Source organism: Arthroderma uncinatum, assembly GCF_011692745.1.
Source record: "Arthroderma uncinatum strain CBS 119779 chromosome Unknown scaffold5, whole genome shotgun sequence".
In the NCBI taxonomy this organism is placed as follows: Eukaryota; Fungi; Ascomycota; class Eurotiomycetes; order Onygenales; family Arthrodermataceae; genus Arthroderma; species Arthroderma uncinatum.
The window spans coordinates 1,204,313-1,228,632 of record NW_022983867.1 but is presented as its reverse complement, the minus strand read 5'-3'; the positions used below and the strand labels follow the sequence as shown (position 1 = coordinate 1,228,632).

The following is a 24,320-nucleotide window of genomic DNA, read 5'->3' as shown; positions in this document are numbered from 1 at the left end:
CTATCCTCTTATTAAAAAAAGATAAAAGGTAATTTCATTGCTCATGAACCATCAATGGCATCCAACCCTATCTAACATCTTCTCGTCGAAACCATCACAAAATATAAATAATCAGAAATCAAAATGATAGACCTCTGCCGTTAAACAACCTTGACAACCACCTAGCATTAAAAATCATAACGATACCAGGTCCCGAAAATGTCGTACGTATATAGTCCGTATATGTATGCATAGATTAAGCCATAATCTGGCCAACAAATCCGGCCAATTCGCCAAAAAATACACCGCGAAGCACCACTTCGCCTTCCTCGAGGGCCCAATGGCCAGCATCTGAGAGTTTTTTCTTCCATGCCTCGCGCTGTTCCTCGGGTAGGTCTTCCCATTTTTTAGCTTTCGAATGATCTATACCGTGCTTATTCTCGCCTGCTGAGAGGACAGTAGACTGAGCTGATATTTCCGATCCAAGATCATGGACAACGATAGCTTCATGTGGTTTATCAGAGGTAGAGGAACCGGCTTTCGCCTTGGCCCGTGATAGGGACGATACCAGCTCTCGAAGTGGCTGTGATGCGGATTTGAATTGGGGGATGTCTTGTAATGAAGGGCCAGACGTGCGGGCATTCGGGTGACCGTTCTCAAACATATATGGTCGTGCTAGCATTTCGCGAAGACGCGGGCTCAGCCAGTTAGTAGCGCCCAAGGTAGGTGGAACACCGCCCCGAATTTCCGTGAAAGCTTGAAGGAAGAAAGCACCCAAAGCAACGACAAATATGGCCACGAGAGAGCTAAATATAGTGTTGGTAAGTTCCGACATGCCAGGAGCGACGAGGACGTATCGTGGATGTTTAGAAGTGGTAGGATAAGGAGATAGCGGGAAAGTGTGGACAATGGCCGTATTTCCCACACTGACGGATGCCAGTTTTACGAACTGGGGTCGCACTTCTGACGTAACAGGCAGGGTTGGAGGAATGAATGTTGAAAACGCTATCCTCGTCATCGAAAACGGATGGACATCGGTAAAGGTAGTGTAATGTTGTAGTTTCCCAACTTGGCCCTTGGACGCAGACTCAAGAGTGAACACTTCAATAGAGAGATCGCTGCCCGAGACAGCGATGATACTTTGGCTTTCACCAGCAGGTGACTGAGATAGCCGACAGATATCCAAACCTAGCCCAATCTTCATTGACCTGTGGAGGCGTTTCCTTCGAGTGATTGTCCACTTCGACGTCTGGGTGGGCAAGGAGATAACCACTAGCTCGCATCCGCTGCGGCCATGGTAATTTTGAAGTAAAAGTAGGGTATTTGTGGAAATAAAGCGCACAGCCCTTATCTTGCTGCTTTTCGGCCCTTCACCGACTTTATATATAGACTCTACTTGCAAGCCTCGTTTCGACGATATCGAGATATTCGATAGATAAACCTCCTTTCCGTCCGTATAGGCCAATTTAAAGGTACCGTCTTCGCTCGAGTCTATAATATCCACATCCTCCACTTCTTCTTGAGCTCCTAGCATGACACGCCCTAGGACGTTTGGCGAAGCTACGGATTGCGCCTCAGCTTCGAAAAGAACGAGTTCTCCACGAGGAGCCAAGCCGGTAGCGATTGCACCGATGCGATGCGAACCTTCGCCCTTCCATGGGGAGAGTCGTAGTATTCGCTGGTAGGTTTCTCCTTCGGCGGATTTTGACGCCTGTGGCCTGAATAACGAGACCTGTGATAAGGCCCTGGTCTTTGCCTCACCGACCTTCACATACTCTGCGCTATCACCGCCGTAGCTCCCGTTCTTTAAACCTGCAGCTGCGTTTCGTCTGGGAGGGTATACAATTTCGAAGGACCGTAGATGTTTGTTGTTGTCTCGTTTCTGTTCAGTCTGGGAGCTGTTTATTCCAGCAAGAGCTACGATATCACTGTCGCTGCACTGCAAAACGCCCAAAGATGTGACTGAATCCTCATCGCGAGAGAGCTCGATGTCGACTACCTCCGATATCTCTTCGCGCCGGGACGTATCGAGTAGGGACTAAAAGAGCAACGAGCCCGGCCACGTCAGCTACCCATATCCTCGCTTAAGAGACGGTATGCATCTGCCCTTCATACCACCCCGGAATGGGCTATTCTTACGATTTTGTTCCCAACGCCACTGCGTCCTTCACCGCCGCCCCCTCCCACCAGCAGGAACCCATGGTTGCGGGGATCGAAATCAGCCGCAAAGAGCGGGCAGGAAAGCGTTATTTTGGACGAAGTGATTTTAGGCGCCATTGTATCATGCTCGAGCGTGGAACGACTCTCGATATCGCGCCGTACTGCGTCTGCGGAGATTTGTATATAAAGGAGGTGTTTTGGTCTCGTTGGCGGTTGGGAGAAGTCGCTAAACCGCTTTGGGATGCGCGGCTCGAGGCTTTAAAATGACATCACGCAAAACTCAATTGGTATTTCTTTTTTCTCCTTTTCTTCGACGATACTGGCTGTTACAAAATATATATTTATTATAAGTACTCGACAGGATGTGTATTACTCCACGTCCTGGCCCGTGAACTCGGGCAGGCGGTCCGTGATATCCTTCCAGGTCTCGTCTCCATCTACCAGGCTCTTGACGGCGTTGCAGATCTCATCTTCACTGGCGCGGACCTGTTTCATGGTATCTCGGTCACGGAGAGTGTAGGTGTTATCCTTGACCGACTGGAAATCAGCCGTGATACCGAAGGGGGTACCTAGCTCGTCGTTTCTCGAGTAACGCTTGCCGATACTGGCGGAAGAATCATCAACGCGGTTGGAAACACCGAGGCGGCGCAGCTTGAGAGTCAGGCGCTGGACGAGTGGCTGGAAGGATGCATGGTTGGAAAGGGGGACCAGCAGCACCTTGGTAGGAGCAACACTGGGTGGGAAAGAGAGCACCTAGAAGGAGGACATTAGCAAATCATTCAGAAAAAAAAAGTAGAATAGGGGTAGGTAAGCACTTACGGCACGAGCTTCATCGCCAGGCCTTGACCAGTATGCATGTTCCATCAAACAGTAAAGTATCCTACCAATTCCGAATGACGGCTCAATGACATTGGGAGTGTACTCTCGAACGTTTTCTACCCTGGTACGCTTCTCAATCTGGACAAGGTCCTTGCCAATCTCGACTGTGCCTTCACCAACTCCCTCTACCGTAATTTCAATCTTGCCGTTCTTCTCAAGGTCGACAGAAAGCTTCTCTCGGACATCCTGAGTCAGGGCCTCAATTGCCGTTTCGACCGTTTTGCTATCCTTCTTGAAGCGAGGGCCGAACTTCTTCTTATCGATATCAACTTGCCATTCCTCGATTCGAAGTGGCTCCGCTCGCGTCTCCCTCACGACAAGAGGGGCGCCAGTCTTGTTCTTGTGGACAGACAAGTCGTACGCACTCCTGTCAGCGCAGCCAACACACTCAATCCAGCCATAACTGGTCAATAATTCTGCATCCCAGCAATCGGTTGCGTAATGGGCCATTTCATTCTTCATATGCTGGCGCCATCTAATTTTAGACTCATCTATACCGATCTTCTGGAGGAACAGATAGATACGGGCAAGGAAGTAACCCAACGTCTCGTTGTCTACAAGACCGGTTTCGACAGCCTTTTCAATGCTCATATGTGTCGTAGTCGTGCTACCGGAGAGTTGGACCTCACGGTTTAAAAAAGCCAATTCCACATCCTTCACTTCATGGAAACGGGGATGTTTCTTCCCACCCTCAGGGTCCACAAAATGTTCAATCTCTGCCATTAGAAACTCGCGCACACGGAGGAGGCCGGAACGTGGGGAGATTTCGTTGCGGAAGGATTTACCAATACAGGCGGAAGCAAAGGGCATAGACTGCTGGTTGAACTCTAGGAGCTTCTGGAAGTTAAGGAACTGTCCCTGGGCTGTCTCTGGCCGGAGGTAACCAGCGAGGTTGCTGCTTGGGCCAATCGAGGTCTGGAACATGAGATTGAACGAGACTGGTGGAAGCAGTTCACCATTGGTAGCAGGGTTCTTGATATCATATTTCACAATGAGGGCGCCGAGTTCCGGACCGTCGTAGTTGTCGATTTGGGCCAGTACTTCCTCATACTCGGCCACAACTGCGTCGTCCAGCTTAACGATCTTTGTTTCCTTGACCTTCTTCTTCCTCTTGGCGTCCTTCTCCTCGTCTACTACGACCTTCTGGCCGCGAGCTTCTTTATCACCCTTCAGCCGCGATTCTAGGACCTCCTCCACCAGATGGTCTGCTCGGAAGATCTCGCCGGTCTTTGGGTCCTTGCACATCCAGTCGGCAAACTTGTCGACATGGCCACTGGTTTTTAGAACCTCGTGGGGCGTAAGCATTGAGGTATCGACTTCGAGCATGTCCTCCTCCAGAACAAAGTGTTTCCTCCACAGGTCGACAATATTGGCTTGTAATGCACAGCCGGGAGGGCCATAGTCGTAGAGACCCGATACCCCGCCATAGATTTCAAAGGAGGGGGTGTAGAATAGACGTCTCCGGAGGACGCTCTCGCATACGACGCGGTCAAAGGGCTGGCCTGTTTTTGTGGTAGCCATATTGGCAACAGGCGGTGGTTTGGTAGAGATTTGTGCGCCCCGGAAGACTAGGTTCCTGGGAAGACTGGCTCGCGGGGGGTAAAGTTGTGGTCTCGGGAGTCGTGAAAAAATGCGAGGGAACCGGAATTGGTTCATCCAAGATCTAATGCAAGAACACACAACAACAAACGGAGGATGGCGCGGAGAGAGGAAGCGCAGGTAAAGGGAGAATGACAGAGAAGAAGTTCTTTTTTATGTAACTTGAGTTCACGAGATAAAAATGATTCATCGTCCTCCGAGTCATCGCCAGGAACGGAATCAGAGCAGGAGACTGGCCGGCAAAAGGATAATCCGACAAGCTTTGAGAAGCTTCAAAAAAAAAAAAAAAAAATATCCCATATCTACAAATATATCGTTGGCGTGGGAAAAACAGTTTAGAACGGCTTTCAGGACTGAAGATGGCTAAATCTAACGGGCCCCAGCCATCTGGGATGGAATATAAACCAGTCAACAAGCTAAAACGACAGCAGCTCCATATCAGACGCAAGCAGACCAAGGACGCAGAGACACGAGCATTGCGCTTTGCCAGACGGAAGGAAGAAGCAAAGAACCCGAAATTGAAAGCGGAACGATTGAAGCGGAATGTACCCTTGACATTGGAGAGAAAGCGAGTGTGGGATGACACCGGCAGCGATGTTGAAGATGGGCTAGGGTTGAGCTTCGACGTGGAGAGAATAAAGCGACGAAAACAAGAAGAGGAGCAGGAGAAGGAGGAGAAAGATGATTTGATACCCTCGGGAGACGAAGCTGGTAGCGGTGACGATGCCTCAGACGATGTCGACAGTATGGTTGATTTCGGCAGCGATGAGGACGTGGAAGACGGAGAAGAAGACAAACCAAGTCAGAAATCTGGTCCCCAGACAAGGAAGAACAGAGTCCCATCCGCCACAGAACGAGCAACGAGCCCTACACAGTCGACTCGAAGCACGAATATTGATTTTGCGCCTGATGCGCTTGCTGCGAAATTCCCCAGTCTCTTCCCAACCGAAACTCCTCCACCACCTAAAATACTAATCACGACCTCGCTAAATTCCACCCTTCACCAGCAAGCCAAACTTCTAACAGAGTTTTTCCCTAACAGTGTCTATATCCGCCGCTCGGCGCATAGATATAGTCATAAATTCTCCATACGAGAGATTTCATCCTTTGCCGCCAATCGAAACTATACCGCTGTTGTGGTGTTGGAGGAGGACCTGAAACGTGTCTCGGGCCTGACTATAGTACACCTTCCCGTTGGACCGACATTTCATTTTTCCATTAGCAACTGGATAGAGGGCAAAAAGCTCCCTGGACACGGAAATCCAACCGGCCACTGGCCTGAACTTATCCTTAACAATTTCCGGACTCCGCTTGGCCTATTGACCGCTCACTTATTCCGCACCCTGTTTCCACCACAGCCGGAGTTACAGGGGAGGCAAGTGGTGACATTGCATAATCAGCGTGATTATATATTTGTCAGGCGGCATCGATATATGTTCCGCGACAAGAGAGAGACTGAGAAATGCGTAGTTGACGCTAATGGGGTAGAGATGAAGGGTGTGGAGGGGATTCGTGCAGGTTTACAAGAGCTAGGCCCACGTTTTACTCTAAAACTACGGCGAATCGATAAAGGGATTCAGAGGAAGAGTGGTCAAGATTGGGAGTGGAAGGGCCGCATGGAAAAAGTCCGAACGAAATTCCAACTTTAGTTGATACCCTGTTTAATGCCATTATTGACTCTTGGACTTGGATACCCCCTAAAAAGGCGCGATTTGTATATCTATTCTCTACTAAGTCTAGGTCAACAACCCTTTAAATAAGTTTGGTTTAAATATCAAGTTGATGCGGCTTAAAATGGCTGCGCTAACGAGCGAGTTAGTATTTTGTTTCCAAGTTTGATACATCCGTGTAGGCATAACACAGACTTTTTCACTAGAGAACAAATATAATTAACAATACAAGCGAGTTTGGACAATATTCCAACATATACCCATACTACTCCGCTGGGAAAGTCACTGATTAATAATTGGAATGGATGACACTGATCGTCATCTCATCCTCCAAAGTTCACTCCACGGAATCCCACTATCGATTGCAATGTCACGTCATTTTAAAGGATCTTGAGGTAGATATCGATGCAGTTAAACAGAGTTAAATACATTTAGACCAAAAAATATGTCCATTCTAAGTCTTCCTCGCGAACTCCGAGACATCATCGTCGACATTGTCTTAACGTCTACAGTTTCCATGCCCACCAAACCAGCGGCCACGGAAAAACGAGATGGACCTACATCCGGAGCCGAAGAGCACAGGGAAGCCAAGGAAGAATACACTACCACTAGCCTTCCTCTCCTCCTCGTTAATCGACAGTTTTACGCTGAGACGAAAGATGCTATTGGCAAATTCTTGGAGGAAGACGAACTGCAGAATCGGCCTATATGGGGAACAAGGAGGAAACGGCGAGAGCTAACCTACAAGTTCGATATAATGCTTGTTAATGATACCTACGTGTGGCCGAGCCGAGTTTGCGTTCCATTTCTGGCTCGACGAGTTGATAACGTGGACGTGACTATCCAGGCTTTTGGTACTGCCCCAGTTACAAGGGAAACCCTTTCAGGTGTGAATGCGTTCAAAAGTGATATGGGTGCAACAGAGGTTCAATGGTCCTTCTACCGCCTGTTAGTATATCTTCTCAGACATGGCCCTCGAAGGGAAATGTGGACTCAAAGAAGACCGCTTCAAAACAAAAGCATCAAAGGAGGATTACGGCCAACCAGTCCAAATAACAACACGGCCATTGGTGTCCTAACGATAGACTTTCAGAAATCTACAGATAACATCGCAACCGATGATATATTTGACAACTGGACCGAATCCGAGGAGTACTATTCATTTGCAGAATGGAAATCATGCCGAGGCAACCCATTTCAAGAGAAAGGCTGGGAAGACGTTCACCGCATAGTCGTTCGTCCCCAGTGGCTGAAGCGCTATTTAGTCTCGCGCCTCATGTACATGTTGAGTATGAACTACCATGCCGCCGAATATAGCTCTATCCTATACGAAACGATTGGGAGCATAAAGATTTTGCTTGATGGGGTTTTTCAAACGGAGGTACATCTTGCTGAGAAACTGGCAGCCTTGAGGTATGATAATGCAACGGATACATTTGGACACTTACAGAGAGAGGACCGGTTGGATGCATTTTGGAAGTGGAAAAGGGAAGCTCTGAGGCTGCGAAGGGAACGGGGCTTGCCTGTTATTTATCCAACGGACCCTGAGCTCGAGGATATTCCACCCACTGTTTGACGTGAAATCTTCCGCTTTCATATCGGCATTGCCCCAATATCTTTCTTCTTTTAAATATGAATTCTCGGTTGAATAACATCTGGACTGCTGGTATATGTAAAGTACTAGTTGAATTCTGTCTTTTGTACTAATTTCTCCTTTCGTCTAGATCTCAGCCCAATCGGGAATATAGGCAACAAGACGAATGATAAAGGCTAATAAAACAAATTTCATGGAAGGAGAGCGAGCACAGAAATCGCTCGGTGAGTACAATACAGAGGATGCTCCATAGCCAACGAAAAACAACTTTGTCGCTCATCTGCTGTGTAATGTAATGCAAGTCGAGAAACCATGTATGAGGACCGGGAACGGCGAGCCAAAGGTGAGCCAAGGCTTGGTAAGAGGGAAAGGAAACATAAGGTAAGGTATTGGGAAAATGGTATATCAAGAATTTTCAACTCAAACTTGCAGGGTGGTGGGTATTGGAATAGCTTTATTATAATAAACTATTCAACGAAGGGAAGGTCAATTTGAAGTGAAGGAAATTATGGGTTCAATGAATGATTATAAGGGGGAATTGGATAGGAGGGTTTATTTTCCTGCACTTCGCCGGATGGATGAAAGCATGATTGGCGCCTCTGCCGGGCCAAATTCTATAAGAAGAGCCTTGCCATCGTCTATGGTCAGATGCTCTCTTCGCCTGCATCGTCTTGCTGGTAGCCACTCCGGTCAAGGCTTCTATCTGGCATATCTGCTGGGAGTGGAGGAGGTGGAGGAGGGGGGGGAGTTCCATATGAATTTTCCTTCCCTGGCGATCTCGAGCTAGGTGTGTTATCATCATCTAGGTAGACTTCGTCATCCCTTTTTCTCTTTAACCCCCCGTCAAAATCGTCAACCGCCATAGAATTACCAGGGCTCATCGGTGGTGGCGGTGGCGGAGGTACTGGAGGAGATTCAGATCGTTGCCGTTTGGAAGGGGACGATCCTTCAAATGTTTCATTAATGGCCTCCCCTATTGCATTCTCAACATCGCGCTTCCTCTTTAGGCTGCCTCCTAGTGTCACACCTTCATCTTCCTGCGGTGATGAACCTTGGATTCCCTCTTGATTGAGGTCATCATTGTCGGATAGATTAACATCACCTTCAGCATCGCTTTCATCTTGTTTATCCACACCAGCATCAACTTGTTCCTGCGAGCCATTGTTTGTCGACTTGTTGTGCTTGCTTCTATACTCGGCTTTCTTTTTCTCATGCGCTCGGTGTTTTGCAACAGCCTTGTCAAAGTATTCTTTACAATACTTTTTCACTTGCTTTATTTGCTTTTCATTAATCTTTGTTGGATCACTAACACGGTTATTCTTAAAATCAGAATTCACAAGCTTTTTGCCAACCTATTAACAGTTTAGGATCAGTTTTATAGTTCTTCATGTGGTTATAATAAAGTAAATAACCTACCTCCTTTGCATATCGCTTTAGGTCTTCCTTGGGCAGCTTGTGTTTGAATTTATCCATCACATACTTGACGTGTGGGAACAGCTATAAAGCAGTAAGGTTAGTTTATACCATGATCGAGGTAAGGGCAAGAATTTGACGCGCATAACATACAGTATTTTCGTAAAGCCTTTTCTGTTTCTCCTCACTATATGATTTCCATTTTTGCTTGTGTGCCTTCTTTTCCGGGACATCGGCGGGAGTTGCAGGAGTGGCAGACTTATCCTTAGATTTAGGGGTGTCCTCTTTTGTATTCATGATTCCGTCGATGATATCCTGTAGTGTTTTATCCTTTGATTCAGGCTTTGGTGGAGGAGGTGGCTGTGGTGCAGGCGCTGTTGGCCGGGCCCATGTAGTATCGCCTCGAGCAGAGTAGTAGTATGTTTTCCCATTAGCCTCTGCCGCAAACCATCCAGAAGGTAATGGGTTGAATGGGCGACGGAATTGCCGTGGCCCTTGATGGTATGTGTTTCTGTGGGACTTTCCACCTCTATTAAGAGCTGCCGGACCACGCGGGGCAACCCTGGTAGGGTCAACTGAAGGAGATCGGGGAGACCTAGAGCGTGATTTTGATCTCGACTTCCGTGGGCGATCCTCGCGCATTTCTCTGCGCTCAAATTGTTTTGCGGAAGGTACATTAACTATCGTAGCGGGGTCTCTCTTCATACGAGGAATTCGATAACCAACTTCGAGGGCAGACCAAATCTCGAGTAGTGAAGCAGCTTGTTTCTCGACTCGCTCATCGCCACACTCCGTCAGTGGCTTGACAGTAGTTTCAATCTTGGAATCGATGATTTTGTTGCGAGTAAGTCGTGGGAATCTATCCAAGATCTGGAGAATCTGCAAGACAACGTTGAAGTCTTCTTTCCAAGTAGCAAGCTGCGAGTTGAGAATCTGATAACCGTGCATTTTAACAATCCTGTTGGTGACCCGTTCATCCTCACAGCGCTGAATACGGCCTAGCAGCTTAACAGCAATCCACTTCTCTTTGCATTGCATGAGAGTTGCCATGACCTTTGTGACGCCCTCTTCGTCCAGTGATTTGGGCTGGAATCTATCGACATATTCCTCGTCATCCTCGGAAGTCTTCTTCTTCTTTGGGCGTTTTGGAAGAGCAGTGTCCCAGCTATCCAGATCGTCAATTCCCAAAGCTTCAATTGTGGCATTAGATAGCTTCGTTGCTCGTTCTGTCTGTGTCTTCCCACCGATGTAGCCGAGACAGTTTGCCTCTCCACAGTAGCATGGCTGGGGATCGGCGCCATACCGGTCCACGTTGTAGTTAAAGACCAACTCTTCACCCGCCTTGACATACCGTTCAGCGAATATGCCCATGCGGAGTTTTTCCCCAACGACCCATTTATCGATATAGCAATTGGGGTTGCAGGAATGATTGCAGAATCTCCCCAGGTTGCCTTTTCTTGTTGCGTCAACAAATTCGCCCTTGTTCAATGACATGAAGTAGAAATGTTTGATTCCTTCCTCGTCATACTGAATCATACGCCGTCTAAACTGTGGTTCGTTGATAACTTCACCAATATACTCGTAGATGAAGTCATTGGGTCGAAGATCGGTATTAGCACGAAGTCCGAATCCTTTCTTCTCTGTCTTGATAACAGTAACATCAGCATATTGTCGTTGCTGGAACCGTTGATTCTGGCAATTGTCGCCGCATCCACAGTTCTGAACACATTCCATCTTTGTCGCCCTATTGATGCAATCGGTGTCTTCTCCGCATGCTTCATTTATTCCTGTCTTGGGGTCTATACCAGTCTTAGTTAGCCCATGTATAGTTATTCTTATATATATATATATATATATATAAAAAGGTAGGAAAGATAAAGAAGTAAGATAAACGGGCAAGACAATGAGAGTGCAATGCGTCCTTGAAGGTAAAAGGTTTCTGTGATAAACTGGACAAGTCTATATAGGGGATTACTCACTCCACTCTTCTGCGCAGTCACACTCCATGGCATGATCAGTGTAACCCATATTCTTATTTGAATACGTGCAGGCATCCATTACTTGAAAAAGGGAGGTAGCCTCTTCAGTGCTGTCTGGGAGATGGTCGAACATCTGCGGCTGCCTTGGAACAACCTTCTTAGAGGCAGAGCGAGCCAGCTTCGGAGGCTGACCCGGCTCTTGTTTGACGGTGATGTCGCCTCCAACTTTTTCTTCAGGTTCATCATCTTTTAGGGTTGAAGAGGACCTCTCGGGCGATGAGACTGCTGATGATTTGGCTGGCGTGGCGGGAGTGCCATTGGCCTCGCCATTCTTAGAAGGCCTGCCATTGAGGGATACATCCTCTGTCGAGTTGTCTAGCTCCAGCTTCATCTCTGTTACCGCATCTGCTACAGATTCTGCCTTCGCATCAACATCATCATGGCGAGCCATGAGGCTAACGGGAAACTCCCTTAGATGGCGTCTATCCGTCAAAGCTGCGATGCTTCAAGTAAAAAAGTAATGATCGGACCTAGCGAGAAAGGCTAGAGAGGACAGATTTTGCGACTCCAAGCCCCTCATCAACACACTCTTACGCTCTCGCGGTGTTTTGGTTCTTTGACGCCTTTTTTTGCTGTCCGGGGATCGGAAATCTACCGCCAAGACGCCGTCGACCATGCAGCCCCTACCGCGAGAAACTGTTACCGACTGCCACTACCCCCAGGCCGATAGATGTACGGAGTACGGTAGAGCAGTAGGGTGGTGAGATGGCGAGGCTCAGGGGGCGCCGTGAAGACGTTAAAAATGCGTGAGGTTTGAACGTTGTTCGACTTTAGAAGTTTTCGAAGTTTTTGGGGGTGAATGAAAGACGAAAAGGGCAGTGGCACAGTGGCAATAGTGGCAATACGTGGATGTAAAGGGAGGGAGATAAAAACCGACGGGCTGAAGAGAAAAAACCGAGCTCCGGGCGCAGTGAAGAGTTGATATGGGTGCCTGGCATGCACGGAATAGAAAATAAAAGGCCGAGACGAGGCAGAGGGAGTGAGAGCTGGTGATGAAGATGGAGAGACACAGGTTCTTGGAGTCCCCCTCGGATGAAAGGCGATGGGAAGATGCGATTTTCAGTGAATAGCCAGCATCAAAGCTGCCCAAAGAAACATGTCCTCTCCTCGTGATGCTTCTATTGTGTCCTCCTAGAGGGCGTCTCTCTATATATCCCAGGTGCTGCAGGGCTCTTTTAACTCCTCTTGGTGGTCAGATGGTGGTATGGCAGTCAAGCTGCAGGGCATAGTCGTAAATCAAGTATCAGTGACTCCCAGTGGATCAGTGATATAATCTCTCCAGATATCTGCAACTCTTCTCCCCTATCCGTCCTGGAAATAGCCTGATAGAAACAAAAAAGAAGGCTGGTTGAAGACACCAATGGCTTTGGATGGTTTGAGGTGAGGTCGAAAGGCAAGAAGATTTTCTAATAAAAAGTTGAGGTGGCTTAGGTGAGTGGCAGTAGCACTAGTTCCAAACTCCAGCAAAAAAAAAAAAAAAAACAAACGAGACCAACCGCTCTGGCAGGCCTCAACCACTCACTAACTAGAACTAATAACATGCTGGTCCTTCGTTCAGGCCGAACGGACTTTGGGCCCTTGTACGTACATCGGGGAAACGATCATCCTCAACCCAGGGATTATCACCATCGGAGATTCTTTGGCAGAATCCCGCAGAACTGCTTTTCCAGGGGACCCTTATAACCATACATCAAATTGACAGTTCCTGGCAAACGTGTCGAAACAGCCGGAGACATGAACGATGGTCTTCAGCGGTCCAAGGCATTCAAGACGTCAGGACGTCCAGGAAACCGGAATCGCCATGCCCATGCGGGCCAGAGAGGGCACTATACCCATATAATAGCCTGCCCGGCTGCCCCAGGCATCATTTGTCCAACTTAATCGGCATGTACCAGTCGGCCCGCCACAAGCACGAGACGGATGTTGCCAAGATGCAAGGCCGAACCGACGAGGACCTGATTCCGGCCAAAAACCATCGAACCTACCAAGCTGGTATGTAGTTCATGGGCCATAATCACAATTCACCATTCACCATTCACCATGTTTCCAGTGTTTGTTGGTTGCAATCTGTATAACGGCAATGCTGAAGACGAAAATCGGATTATCGGAAAGACGTTTTCAAACAGTCATTGAATATTCAGGAGAAATATCCAGATTGATTGCACAATGTAACCGCAAATCGGTCAAACCAACCGTTAAAGTATGAGAGTAATTGGGTTAGTAAGATGGTGCGGAAGGCGATGAAGATGCGCCTGGCCATGGCTGAGGGTCGTACCCTGAGATAAAGCTGTTGCTGCATCACACCAAAAGTTGGGGCCGGGTTTGGGACATAGTAGCCAAGTAGATTCGTGTCGAAGGTATGAACACCTGATACGACGCGTCCGGAGAGACATGAGGGTGTCAAAGAGAGGTATAGTCGATGTCACGGTATGAAGCACAGGTGAGAGAGCAAAAAAGGGGCGGAAGACGCTTTACCTGCAGCAGCACCCAACAAAAAACAAACCATCAAGTATAGTTGATAACAGCCAAATGTATATAAACTTCCCATTCTGTATCGATGATCGGAAGTTCATAACAGGCCATCACGGACTGACTCTGCTTAGTTATATGAAAGCGCGACCTGAAACCCAAAAACATGAGAGGCGCGAATTCCCATGTCCGCATCAAGAGGACGGCTTGATTGGCGGATGATCAACACGGCCAGTGCCATAGTCCGGAGTAAATCAGTTGACTGGCAGCCTCTGTACGCATGTTGAACAGAGCGGTGCTGCTTGGTTCGTGGGCAGCAAGCGAGTTTCGAAGGTTTGTGAGATGGACGGGGGATTCGCGGGTAAGGCTGATGATATCCATTGATTGGATCGAAGAGCATTTCATTGGCAACTAGTGCTCGTGTCTTCCATACGTCAGGCAGACCAGCAAATGCATATTGATACATTACACTCCCTGTGTCCATGGAACTCCACGGGTCGAGTTGTGATACTCAAAAGTATCCCGCAGTCTGCAGATGCAGGCTCGATGTCGATGTAGCGGCGGCAGACAGCGTATGTTCGATGGGCCCCAGGCGAATGTAAAACATTCTGCAGCGCCATATAGCACTCCTCTCATCCGTCTTTCATCTCTCTCTATCGCCGCCGTCGTCAATAACACGCTCGCTGAAGACCAGGCGCGGGCGAGCTCTCAGCGAAGTGACAGACCGCCATCCAACGCGCAACTGTCCTGCGAATATGTACAAGTACGGAGTACTTAATGCATATCTTCCAAACGCATTTCTCACTGCGATACTCGAGGTTTCACGCCTAAGAAACATGTTAACAAACCGAGTCGTGAGATGAAAAGTCGTTGCTTCGGGCTAGAGGCGAGAGCTCTTGACCGCAAACAGAGCCAAGCTTCATATTTCAACCTCACCAAAATGTTGATAGACAAACGAAGCTCCTCAACTCCAACAACCACCGTATAATATGAGATAACATCCCTATACTTACGTCTTTGGCTTTATTATTTGCGACAGAAACGCTTCCGGGTCGCCTTTAGATCGCGATATTGTCGCGACGTAAAGGCGGTGGGGAAACCGGCAAAGCTCGACGTCTAGAGATGTCTCTACGAATATGAGCTAGAAATATATATACCCCATTCCATACTCCAGGTCTCTCTCCTCTACTTTTAGATTATATCTATATTATTGATATATGTGATAAAGTACGATGGTGCCAACATGAATTATCTTACCATATACACGGTTCTTATCTGGCTCCTCCACCTGACGGCAGGCTTCCCCAGTGGAATATATGGCTGTGATGAAAAACAGACCAGCCTGGTAAAGAGAGGAATCACCGATTCCATTCTAGTTGTGAGGTTCCATGTTGTTTTACTTCAACGACAACCAGTCCTATATTATAATCTAATACTTTGTGAATAGGCTCGCGCAGCGCTTATTCGACTGAAAGATCTTCATACTATTCTCAAATGGGAGCCCAATGGAAAGACTAATATTGGTGGGCATGACCGAGCTGCTCTTGAGACCTTTGAATCCATATACGGCCAAGTATATTGGGGCAGAGGGAGGAGTGAGAATTCGGGTGGGCTTAGCCTTTTGCGAGATATCATAAGTTATTAACCCTGGGCAATTTTTCCCGGCTAGATTTAATGCTAAATTGTACGATTTAGCCCGCACGGAGAACTTCCTGAGGAGCGCAACTGAGCGGAACCCGGATATTGATATATGGTGTAGTGAAGATTTCTTCACCAAGGAATACCCAAAGGATATCGAAGGTATGACAGATTCATACGCCATGCCGTTATTACCGCTGCCCCACTGGATATTCTTTCTCCAATCTTCACTAACGTAATTGCTCCTGGTTTGTCTAGTGATTGACAAGGAGGACTGGTGGGATAGTCGTCCTGCCGAAAGAGGCGGCCAAGTACTAGTCGAAAATAGGTGGGTTGGGTGTAATGATGACTATGCCTACTCGAGAAACGTAGAACTGGACGATGGGAAGACAATAACGGTTCTGGTGCTCTGCCCGCCTTCATTTGAGGAATGGAGTAACAGCCAGTTTAGTGGTCCCCTTGCAGATATCCGAGCAATGGATATGAAAAAGGATACCCCCCTGGACAAAATTACTGAGAATAACATAGCTGGCACCCTTCTTCATGAGTTCTCTCACGCGGAAACACTTCTGTCAGGGCTAGAAACAGGTACGTATTATGCCCCAGGTTTATTTCGCGCGCGGTCAAATATAGCGCCTCGAGCGCCATAGCTTTTGTGGCTAAAAAAAAATCTGGAAAACCAGTGGACGTAAATAATTCCGAGGGGAATAGTTACGGCTGGGAGGCAATTACGCTGCTTGCAAAGGAGACCAGAGATGGTGCTTTGGACAACGGTGGTGAGTTCTCTGCTGTGCGACCCAACTAAAGGCCTGGTAACCTTGTATCTATAGCTACTAACAAGGTTTAAACAACATAGACAGCTATATGTTCATACTCATGGGTAAGCCACTTCCTATGCCTAATGGGGAGGCGCGTACATTTTATTCTAGCTAACTGGCCTACCTGCAGCACTGTACCTCGACAAAAATAACTGGTATAGTGGAATAGCTCAAGAAGTGCCACCTCTCGCTCATGGCGTCCTGGAAGAGGAAGAGGATGGGAACCCTAAGCATGAGCCCACGAACGATAGCTGATTTTATCTGCTCAAAATTTTAGGCGGCTATTATGAGTGGCCTGGGAGAATAACAACCTGTCATATTTCACTAAGCTTCTTGGCCGGTCCCAAAGCTATTCATCTCTTTGCAATTCGTCCGTAGTTAAACGGAAGAGCACGCCTGAAATGCAAATTACAACCTGCTGACAGCTAATATGAACATGCCAACCGTTGCTACTGTATGGTCGTCTGTAGTGCAAGCAAGGGTCCACCAACACGAACTGAGTACGGAACATACTCATACATATCCAGACCAAGTGGAGCTGATATACAGAGTACCCGGCCAGCGGATGATTCGCATATCTTACTAGCGCCCTCTACCTGTCTGGCCTGACGTTTGGTGTACTCCATACACCAAGAGGAAGCAGAAGAAGCCGAAGAAGAAGAAAACACGAGAAAAAAGAGGAAGGTCATGTTGCAGAGTCGGACTGGAGCAGAACGAGGGAGAGAGGGAATGCAGCTGCAGCGCAACCTGTTCAGTCATGGCAATGTACCAAGCCGGAAGATACTTTTGACAATGTACTCCGTACTCCGTATCAAACAACGTTACACCGGACAGGCGGGAGATACACGAGCTGTGAGCAAAAAGGTAGAAGAATAGACGTTTACACCGGCGTCCGGTGCCTGGCTAGTAACAGACTAATAAACCCTGCTAGTCGAGAGAGGAGATTGGGTTCCTAAACTTGTTCTACCCTATCTATATCTCCTCCCTCCCCCCTAGTCGACGGTGTACGGTGCTACAGATGATAATCTACCTGCACGCCCAACGATCTCCATTCCAGCCAGATCCCCCCTGGCCAGCCGCCCTCTTCTTTGTTTGTTTCTCGTGGGTTGCGCAGCAGCAGCAGCAGGGCGGCTCCAATCATCCAGCTTCCCTGCAACATGGCTCCTCCCCGTCTGTGTTGCCCTCCAATTACAGATCTTTCCGTGCCTCTCCACGTCGGATCCATCCTATCCTCCGCGAGAAGCTCAACCTAAACAGCTCCAGGGCGAGCACGCAACCCGAGAATAGCCTTAGGTTCTGGCGCCTAGTTAGGGCTCTTATAGGGAGCGAAGCGAGGATCAGCTGCTTGTGGGAACAGACGGGCTTATCGACGTGGATTGAACCAGTATATAGAAGCAACCAGCTATCACCGAAAAAGGGAGCAAATGAGGGAGAGTAAAATAAGATAAAACAAAAATATTAAAAAAAGAAAACCGACCAACACGCAGCTTCACTGGCATGGGTTTAATTTTGGAGCCCCCAAATCTTCCCTCGTTGACGCCCTGTGCGACGAGGCTTATCGGCCAAACTTCGAGAACAGCTTCCGGGGCACTTGTTTCTAGATGTCTCAGGACTTTTGTTTCGTTTGAATTACAGAGTTACATTCCACCAAACAGCCAAACAGAAAATGTTATCCACAGGATTTCATCACGACACTGCAGCCAATCACCAACGGCCAATCTACGCTTTGAAGCATTTGTTCCTGGCCGATATGCGCAATTAGCACAAGCAAATAATGATATGATCGCTGATAAGGCCGGTCTTCCGGCTTCTGGCTACCAACCAGTATCGGACAGGACGAAGGAATTACACGATCAAAGTTTGGCCCCGATATTGGTCAATCTATATACTCCGTACAGGCGCTTCAGTTAAATCGAAACTATTTGCCACGGAGTACAACTCATTCGTCCACAAACAGACGGCGCTTGATAGTGGCAACGGCCGGGCGACTCACATCCTGAGGTCAAGAGAAGCAGCAGCAGCACGAATAAGAAAAGAAAAGAAAAAAAGAGGACCAGGTCTGCAGGTTTCCTAGGCCAGCTCCACCCCCCAGTCTGCCCTCTGGCATCCGGCGCTGGTATCACTTTGGGGCTGCGTGTGTCCCTCTCCTATTTGAAGGATTGTACGGAGTATACGTTCCTCAGTCGGAAGAAAACGACGAAATAAGAAGGATAACAGAAAAAGGAAAGAGGAAAAAGGGTAAAGAAAAAGGAACGGGAGACCAGCCCTCCGGAGCGATCTTCTAGCCGGCCGCAACACATCCTCGTTCCCTGCAGCTGCATGCGACTGCTTCACGGGTGTCGTCTCTCGTCGTCTCTCTGCTGCCTGGACGCGTTTATGGCCGCCGTCCTGTCCTGCCCTCCTGTCGTGACCAAGACGGAGGAGGCAGAGGCACGATCTCTCAAGGCCGGCTAGGTGTTTCAAGCCTTGCTGGCCCGTCAATCGGGTTTTCCGTCCTCACTGATTGGCCGCTTGATGCTCGAAAATATCCAAGCAACTCCTGCCTGCATGCCTGCAACGGGCTAGCCTGGCGAGTTTTGGATTCATCTCTTGCATGAAGAGACGTACCCACTGGGATCGGTACTTCATTTTGTGTGGCTGCCTCGCCCAAACGGCTTGTACCTCTTCCAGCGAACTGAAAAAAAGAGGCCCTCCTGGTATTTAAACGGTATCGACGTGACCGTAGCTGTACTTGCGAGTACCTTTTTTCCCCATAAAAATCAACCTTCTTTTGTTCTCGCGGTCTTTCCAACCTCATCGCTAACTATCTCACCTCCTGTCTCTCTCTCTCTTCTTCCTCTTCCTCTTCTTCCTCTTCTTCTTCTTCCTCCTCCTCCTCCTCCTCCTCTTCTTCTTCCTCCTCTTCTTCCCCTTCTCGCCCTTCTCCCTTTGCCTCTTACGGCCCTTTTATTCCCCCTGTTTCCCCGTTGCCCCGTTGCCCCGTCCCCCGTTCCCTTCCCCCATCACTCGTTTCAAGTCTCTCCTTGATGTTCCCGGAATAACGAACTCGCGTTGTCCATTCCAGCAGTGCTCATTGATACGCCCGTTATCTCAAGCTATACTGCCCCGTCCGGCCAAAAATCAATGCAAAACCGGCCAAATCAATGCCCCAGCTTCTTTGTCGCACACCCAGAAACACTGCTCTAGTTGTCCTACGAATGAATTAAATACGAGCTTCTTATTTACTTTCCTGTTACGCTTTTTTTATGCTTTATTCTTCTTTTTTTTGTTTGCTTCACCAATCCCCAATCCCCGTTAGCTCAATGGTGACAACTACTACCACCCTCGTGGCTAGTATCCTTGTACCAACATAATTCTTTCCTGCCGACTTACATATTCCCGCTGTACACACACACAATCTCTCTCACACTCACTCTCTCTGTCCTGGGTTTCAATTGCGTGTCGCCACTCCCGCGCCCACGCTTCCGTTCGTTATTATATACAAGATTCCCTTTCTGTGGCCTCGCGCTGCCGCTGCCGCTTGCTCAGCTATTCGTTGCTGAAGGAAAACGGGTTACGGCTTTGATCAAAACATCTCTTGAACCCTCCCCCACGTCCCGGAGTGTGGGGTTATTTACCGTTGGTTGGATCTCTGTTGTTTTTTTTACCATCAATCCAATCTTCATTTCTCTACCTTCGTTTTGCGCAGCTGCTTGCTGGCTGTAGCAACTCCCCATTTCGTCCAAACTATTTCATCAGCTACTTTCGACTACGACGTGTGAACTTAGCTCTCTCATCCCCTCTACCGCGAGTCTGCTGCAATTTTCCTTGTGTATCTTGCTCGGTTTTTATATGAGCTGTCAACATATGTGCATTCGTTCCTATTTCAGTTGTACATGATCCGGATATGTCCCACCAACAGGACAAACTATGGACGGAGGAGGAGAGGGTACTGATATCATTTCCTTTAACCCGTATATATCTTTTGTTCTATTGGTCCCCGCTGACTTGGATATGTTTTTCTTCCCTCACAGAACTTTCTACTTACTGAGATATTGAAGAAAGCGGGAATCTCCTCGGCGTACCTCTTCAGTATTATCAGGGAGAACCGTATAGCCCCGAGCTGGATGGAGATTCCACTTCCACCGGGTAACAACCCCCTCAACCCCCCCATCACCCACCAAAGTGATCTTTATTCAGCAGGATTGTCTGGACGATGATGTTCACTGTTCACTCCGCGCACACGCTTTAACAGCATATATTGACTGTTGGATACGTAGGGCGGTCACTCAGCTCCTGCCAAACGGCGTTCTATCGCATGGAACAGGAGTACACGAGTCAACAGTACAGACAGAGTCTCCCGGGACCAACCACCCTGCAGATGTCCCCGATTATTGGGAAACGACCGCCGCCTGGAACGTTAGAGAGGCCGTCATCCTCCGCTCCCCGCGCCATTCAACCAAAACCGCGCCCTGAAGCCGAACGATACTCCGAAATCCGCCCTGGGGTGCCGATTCCCCGTGTCCCAGAACCTCGTCGTGGAGAACCTCCGCGCAAACGTGGACGACCAAGCAAATTAGATATACAGCAACGTAATCGGAGAGCTGAAGAAGAAGCCGCTCGATTACAGCCTCACCTCGCTCGACCGAATCATACACCAAGAGCTGGCTATAGAGTAGGACCTCCGCACACAGCATCTCCGGGAGGACCCCAAACCCCGTACTCTCCTGCAATGGCCCAACGACCACCTCCATCCGAGCAAATGCGCGAGCCCGACCCGCCAACGCCAATGAGTGTACAGTATCATGGGACCGAGACACCACCATCACAGATACAGGGCATACAGGCGCAAAGAATACCTCGACCGCAGCCAATACAACCGCGAGTGGAGGGTGGCGCGATGCTACAGGATTCGCCGATGATTATAGAAGCAAAAGAACCCAGTAGGGCAGCTCCAGATCCAGATCCTCGCATGTCTCCTACATCTGGGCCGGTAAGCGGCAATGGCCAACGACCGGAAGGCACAACAACAATAGCTGCAACAAAACCAGAGTCCCCGGTTAGCCGGGAACGAGCGTCATCTATACAAGCCGCTGAAGGCCTAGAAGAAGACAAGGGTTCATAGCGACCCGCAAGGGGCAGCACACATATCATGATATGATACTTAGCGCCCCATAAAAGCCAGTCGCGTGGACGAAATACGATATAAGGAGTAATGAGGTCGACAGAGACATATCCTTTCATGAACCAAGTCGCGATGACTTGATGCGAAAACGTAGCCAAGCCGTTCGCCCGCGTTTCCATTTTGTTTTTGCTTTATTTCTTTTTTTTTATTCTTTTTTTTCTCGAAAATTTGCCTTTCCTTCCCGTCCTTCTCTCAGACCACTGCCTCCCAAACGAAGTTACGAATCCAGCCTAATATGGAATCGATTTCACTGCGCGCGCTCTTTCGCCCTACCTATCTACGCTTTTCGGAGGTTTCACGGCCGGTATTCCCTATCGGGAACAGTCTTGTTCCCAATTTCTTTTATCCTACTGGAAGAGGAATCTTGATGAGACGGTGTCTCTTCCTCTTGGTCTAAAAATGCGTGGGAGGCAAATCTGATCATTTAGCAAATTTCACGGACCTGTTGTTATATCGTCTTAAAATTGTTGTTTTTTTGTTTTTTTGTTTTTATTGGTTTTGTTTGTTGTTTTGCTTGTAATTCTCGCTCTGTCTATCTGGTCTCCATCCGCATGGGATATATTTTGGCCCCCTTTGGTTGAATGGCCGCACCATTCATCGAATATTCGACCCTTCCAGACGTCTTGAAGGTCGTCAAAGCCTCGCTTCTTTTACGCGTTCCTGGCCGATGTCTCCTTTGCGCCTGCATGGAGACCCTGGAAAGCTGCTATCATTCTGGCAAAAGGGGCCGAAGCACCAAACGGTCTCGTTCCGTGTCAACTACCCGCCAATCATCATCCACGGGACCCAGCTCTTTCTCTCCTTCGTTTGGCTCATACCCATTTCTCCTTTGTACTGATGTAACTGTTTGCTGCGCTGCTTGTTTCATTTGATTTACTTCAAAAGCTACGCTCCTAATGAACAATGTACGAATAGATTTGGCCTGTTTTTATCTATGAATCAACGAGATATTATCCAATCACATTATTTTCCCTCTCTCCAACGGCCAGCCAGGCTAACTGACCGTTTGTCCGCTGCTCCCCTGCCTTTACATCTACTCCGTACACCTTGTCTGTTCGTAAATAAAAGCCCTCTTCTAGAAAACATGACACCGATAAGGTTATATTCATTTAATTGACTTTCTAGAGCCAATCGAACAATACTCGCTCATCGCATCCTCTCCTTAGGCTATTTTACCTAACAGTTTGCCAGGGCAATAGGGAGTTGCCCCCTACGGTTTAGCGCCTGCAGAGCCGCTTCCCAGGCTATATCGACGGTCTTATATATCAACAACCTCGCTCTGATCTCGCGGCAAGACAGGATTGAGCGTCGAGGGCGATCCGGCCGCGCAACGTCATTCCCACCATGAGTGTGCTCGGTCTTTGCTTGTCTCATCTCTTCCCATGAAGCCGGGATCACTTGTCCGCCGGACGAACGCGCTGGTCAAGACCGGCGATATCTATCCTACTGGGCCATTCCTCACCTCCTAGAGACGCCGACTGCTTATAACCTTTTATCACGCTGCTATCCGACTTCGACCGTGGGTACACACTGCTTTGTCCAAAATCTATGTTTTGTGGCTGCCTGGGGAGCTCTTCCGTATAGCCTATCTAGCATCAGTTGCCTACACCGCCACGGCTAAGACCGCACAGTACAGCTGGGATTCCTCCTGCCTATTTATTCGAATCTCGAGCTTCTTTGTCTCAAGTATAGACTGCTGCAGTCGAATTATCCAGAGAATATCCTGTTAATGGCTGCTTCTTCAGACGGACGCACGGACCTTTCGGCTCTTTATATCCAATACATAACCCTAGCATTCGCCCATATTGCAACCTATTGCATCATGCAGTTGGGTTGCCTACTGAGTTGGCACGATATGGACCAAGGGAAATTGCACGAACAGACATCAGGAAGTTCGCTTAGCTGCTGGCGTCGTGTTTATTCTAAGGAAAGGCTTCAACTAACGCATAGACAGGCAGCAGGGATCTCAGGGTGAGAACGCAGTCAGCGCCACGGCAGACTTCCAACTGGCCAGGGGCAAATGACCCCTTGAACCAGGAGACGCCTTTCAAACATGGGACTCTTTATCCATCACGGGCCATTCCCTTCAAGGTTGCTCCCAGTAGCCTAAGATCTACTATTCACGTGATAGATATTCGCATTAAATATAGATGCAAGGGGTTCCCAAGGGCCTTCTAAACGATAATCCTGGAGCTGAGCCTGTCCCTGAGTCTCCGCGGGGTACTTACTATACTGGTCGGAGCCTGCCAGGCTCACCGGGGGCGACTCCTGTATTCGGGCTTTTCCTCCTGATACAAGTATGTACTTTCACACCAAAGTGTACGTACCTGCAGGGAACATATGTATACACAATGACTTTTATGCATACATGACAAGCATATGGCTTGCATATGTCGCTCGCTTATTCCGTGACTACCCATCAACTGGTATCCTCTAGGAGTCGAGTCCAAGGCACAGGTAGAGCCATTAGGTTAAGCCCTTGTGCAGTTATCTGCTCTATCAGGGGGGGATCAGTGGATATATACGTCTAACTAGACTGCCGCTGCGTGAGATCGAGTCAATGGTGTATATGCAGGCGCGGACTTACTCGATATGATCCTACCCGAAAACCCAAAGACAGTGTGGGAGGAAGGGGGGTTAATGGCTATGCCCGATACGGAATTGAACAGCACCTCGTTCTTCATTGTCTATAGGGGCATCTTACTAGTTTGAACGGGACGGACAAGCCTTAAATTGGCCTTAAATTGATTGATTAGCCGCCCGGAAAGGGGTAGGATCTATATGTAGGAGATCTCTCACGTAACCGTAGCCTATTCGTATGCAGTTTCCCCTCGGGGTATAGTGCCATAGAGCTCTTGACGGGGAATCGCAAATCGCAGGCAGGGTATAAGGCGTCTC

The 24,320-nt window shown here is 48.4% G+C and overlaps 6 protein-coding genes across 6 annotated transcripts; 4 read left to right on the top strand and 2 right to left on the bottom strand.

Moving 5' to 3' along the window:
• Window positions 1–235: 235 nt before the first annotated feature.
• Window positions 236–4,539, bottom strand: GIQ15_06764 (uncharacterized protein; the record flags this gene model as incomplete). Its single annotated transcript, XM_033554181.1, has 4 exons — window positions 236–2,017; window positions 2,119–2,395; window positions 2,513–2,892; window positions 2,959–4,539. The coding sequence occupies 4 exons, from the start codon at window positions 4,537–4,539 to the stop codon at window positions 236–238; spliced, it is 4,020 nt and encodes a 1,339-aa protein (XP_033403696.1).
• A 437-nt stretch (window positions 4,540–4,976) lies between these two features.
• On the top strand, window positions 4,977–6,266 carry GIQ15_06763 (uncharacterized protein; the record flags this gene model as incomplete). The annotated part of the gene is made up of 1 exon (XM_033554180.1): window positions 4,977–6,266. The coding sequence occupies one exon, from the start codon at window positions 4,977–4,979 to the stop codon at window positions 6,264–6,266; it is 1,290 nt and encodes a 429-aa protein (XP_033403695.1).
• Window positions 6,267–6,732: 466 nt separating this feature from the next.
• On the top strand, window positions 6,733–7,863 carry GIQ15_06762 (uncharacterized protein; the record flags this gene model as incomplete). The annotated part of the gene is made up of 1 exon (XM_033554179.1): window positions 6,733–7,863. The coding sequence occupies one exon, from the start codon at window positions 6,733–6,735 to the stop codon at window positions 7,861–7,863; it is 1,131 nt and encodes a 376-aa protein (XP_033403694.1).
• Window positions 7,864–8,525: 662 nt separating this feature from the next.
• On the bottom strand, window positions 8,526–11,724 carry GIQ15_06761 (uncharacterized protein; the record flags this gene model as incomplete). Its single annotated transcript, XM_033554178.1, has 4 exons — window positions 8,526–9,233; window positions 9,298–9,378; window positions 9,448–11,093; window positions 11,274–11,724. The coding sequence occupies 4 exons, from the start codon at window positions 11,722–11,724 to the stop codon at window positions 8,526–8,528; spliced, it is 2,886 nt and encodes a 961-aa protein (XP_033403693.1).
• A 2,613-nt stretch (window positions 11,725–14,337) lies between these two features.
• On the top strand, window positions 14,338–16,513 carry GIQ15_06760 (uncharacterized protein; the record flags this gene model as incomplete). Its single annotated transcript, XM_033554177.1, has 7 exons — window positions 14,338–14,565; window positions 15,250–15,409; window positions 15,498–15,602; window positions 15,699–16,028; window positions 16,124–16,216; window positions 16,297–16,320; window positions 16,389–16,513. 7 exons carry the CDS (start codon window positions 14,338–14,340, stop codon window positions 16,511–16,513), a joined length of 1,065 nt encoding a protein of 354 aa, XP_033403692.1.
• A 4,042-nt stretch (window positions 16,514–20,555) lies between these two features.
• GIQ15_06759 (AT hook domain-containing protein) lies at window positions 20,556–21,362 on the top strand (the record flags this gene model as incomplete). Its single annotated transcript, XM_033554176.1, has 1 exon — window positions 20,556–21,362. One exon carries the CDS (start codon window positions 20,556–20,558, stop codon window positions 21,360–21,362), a length of 807 nt encoding a protein of 268 aa, XP_033403691.1.
• Window positions 21,363–24,320: the final 2,958 nt, after the last annotated feature.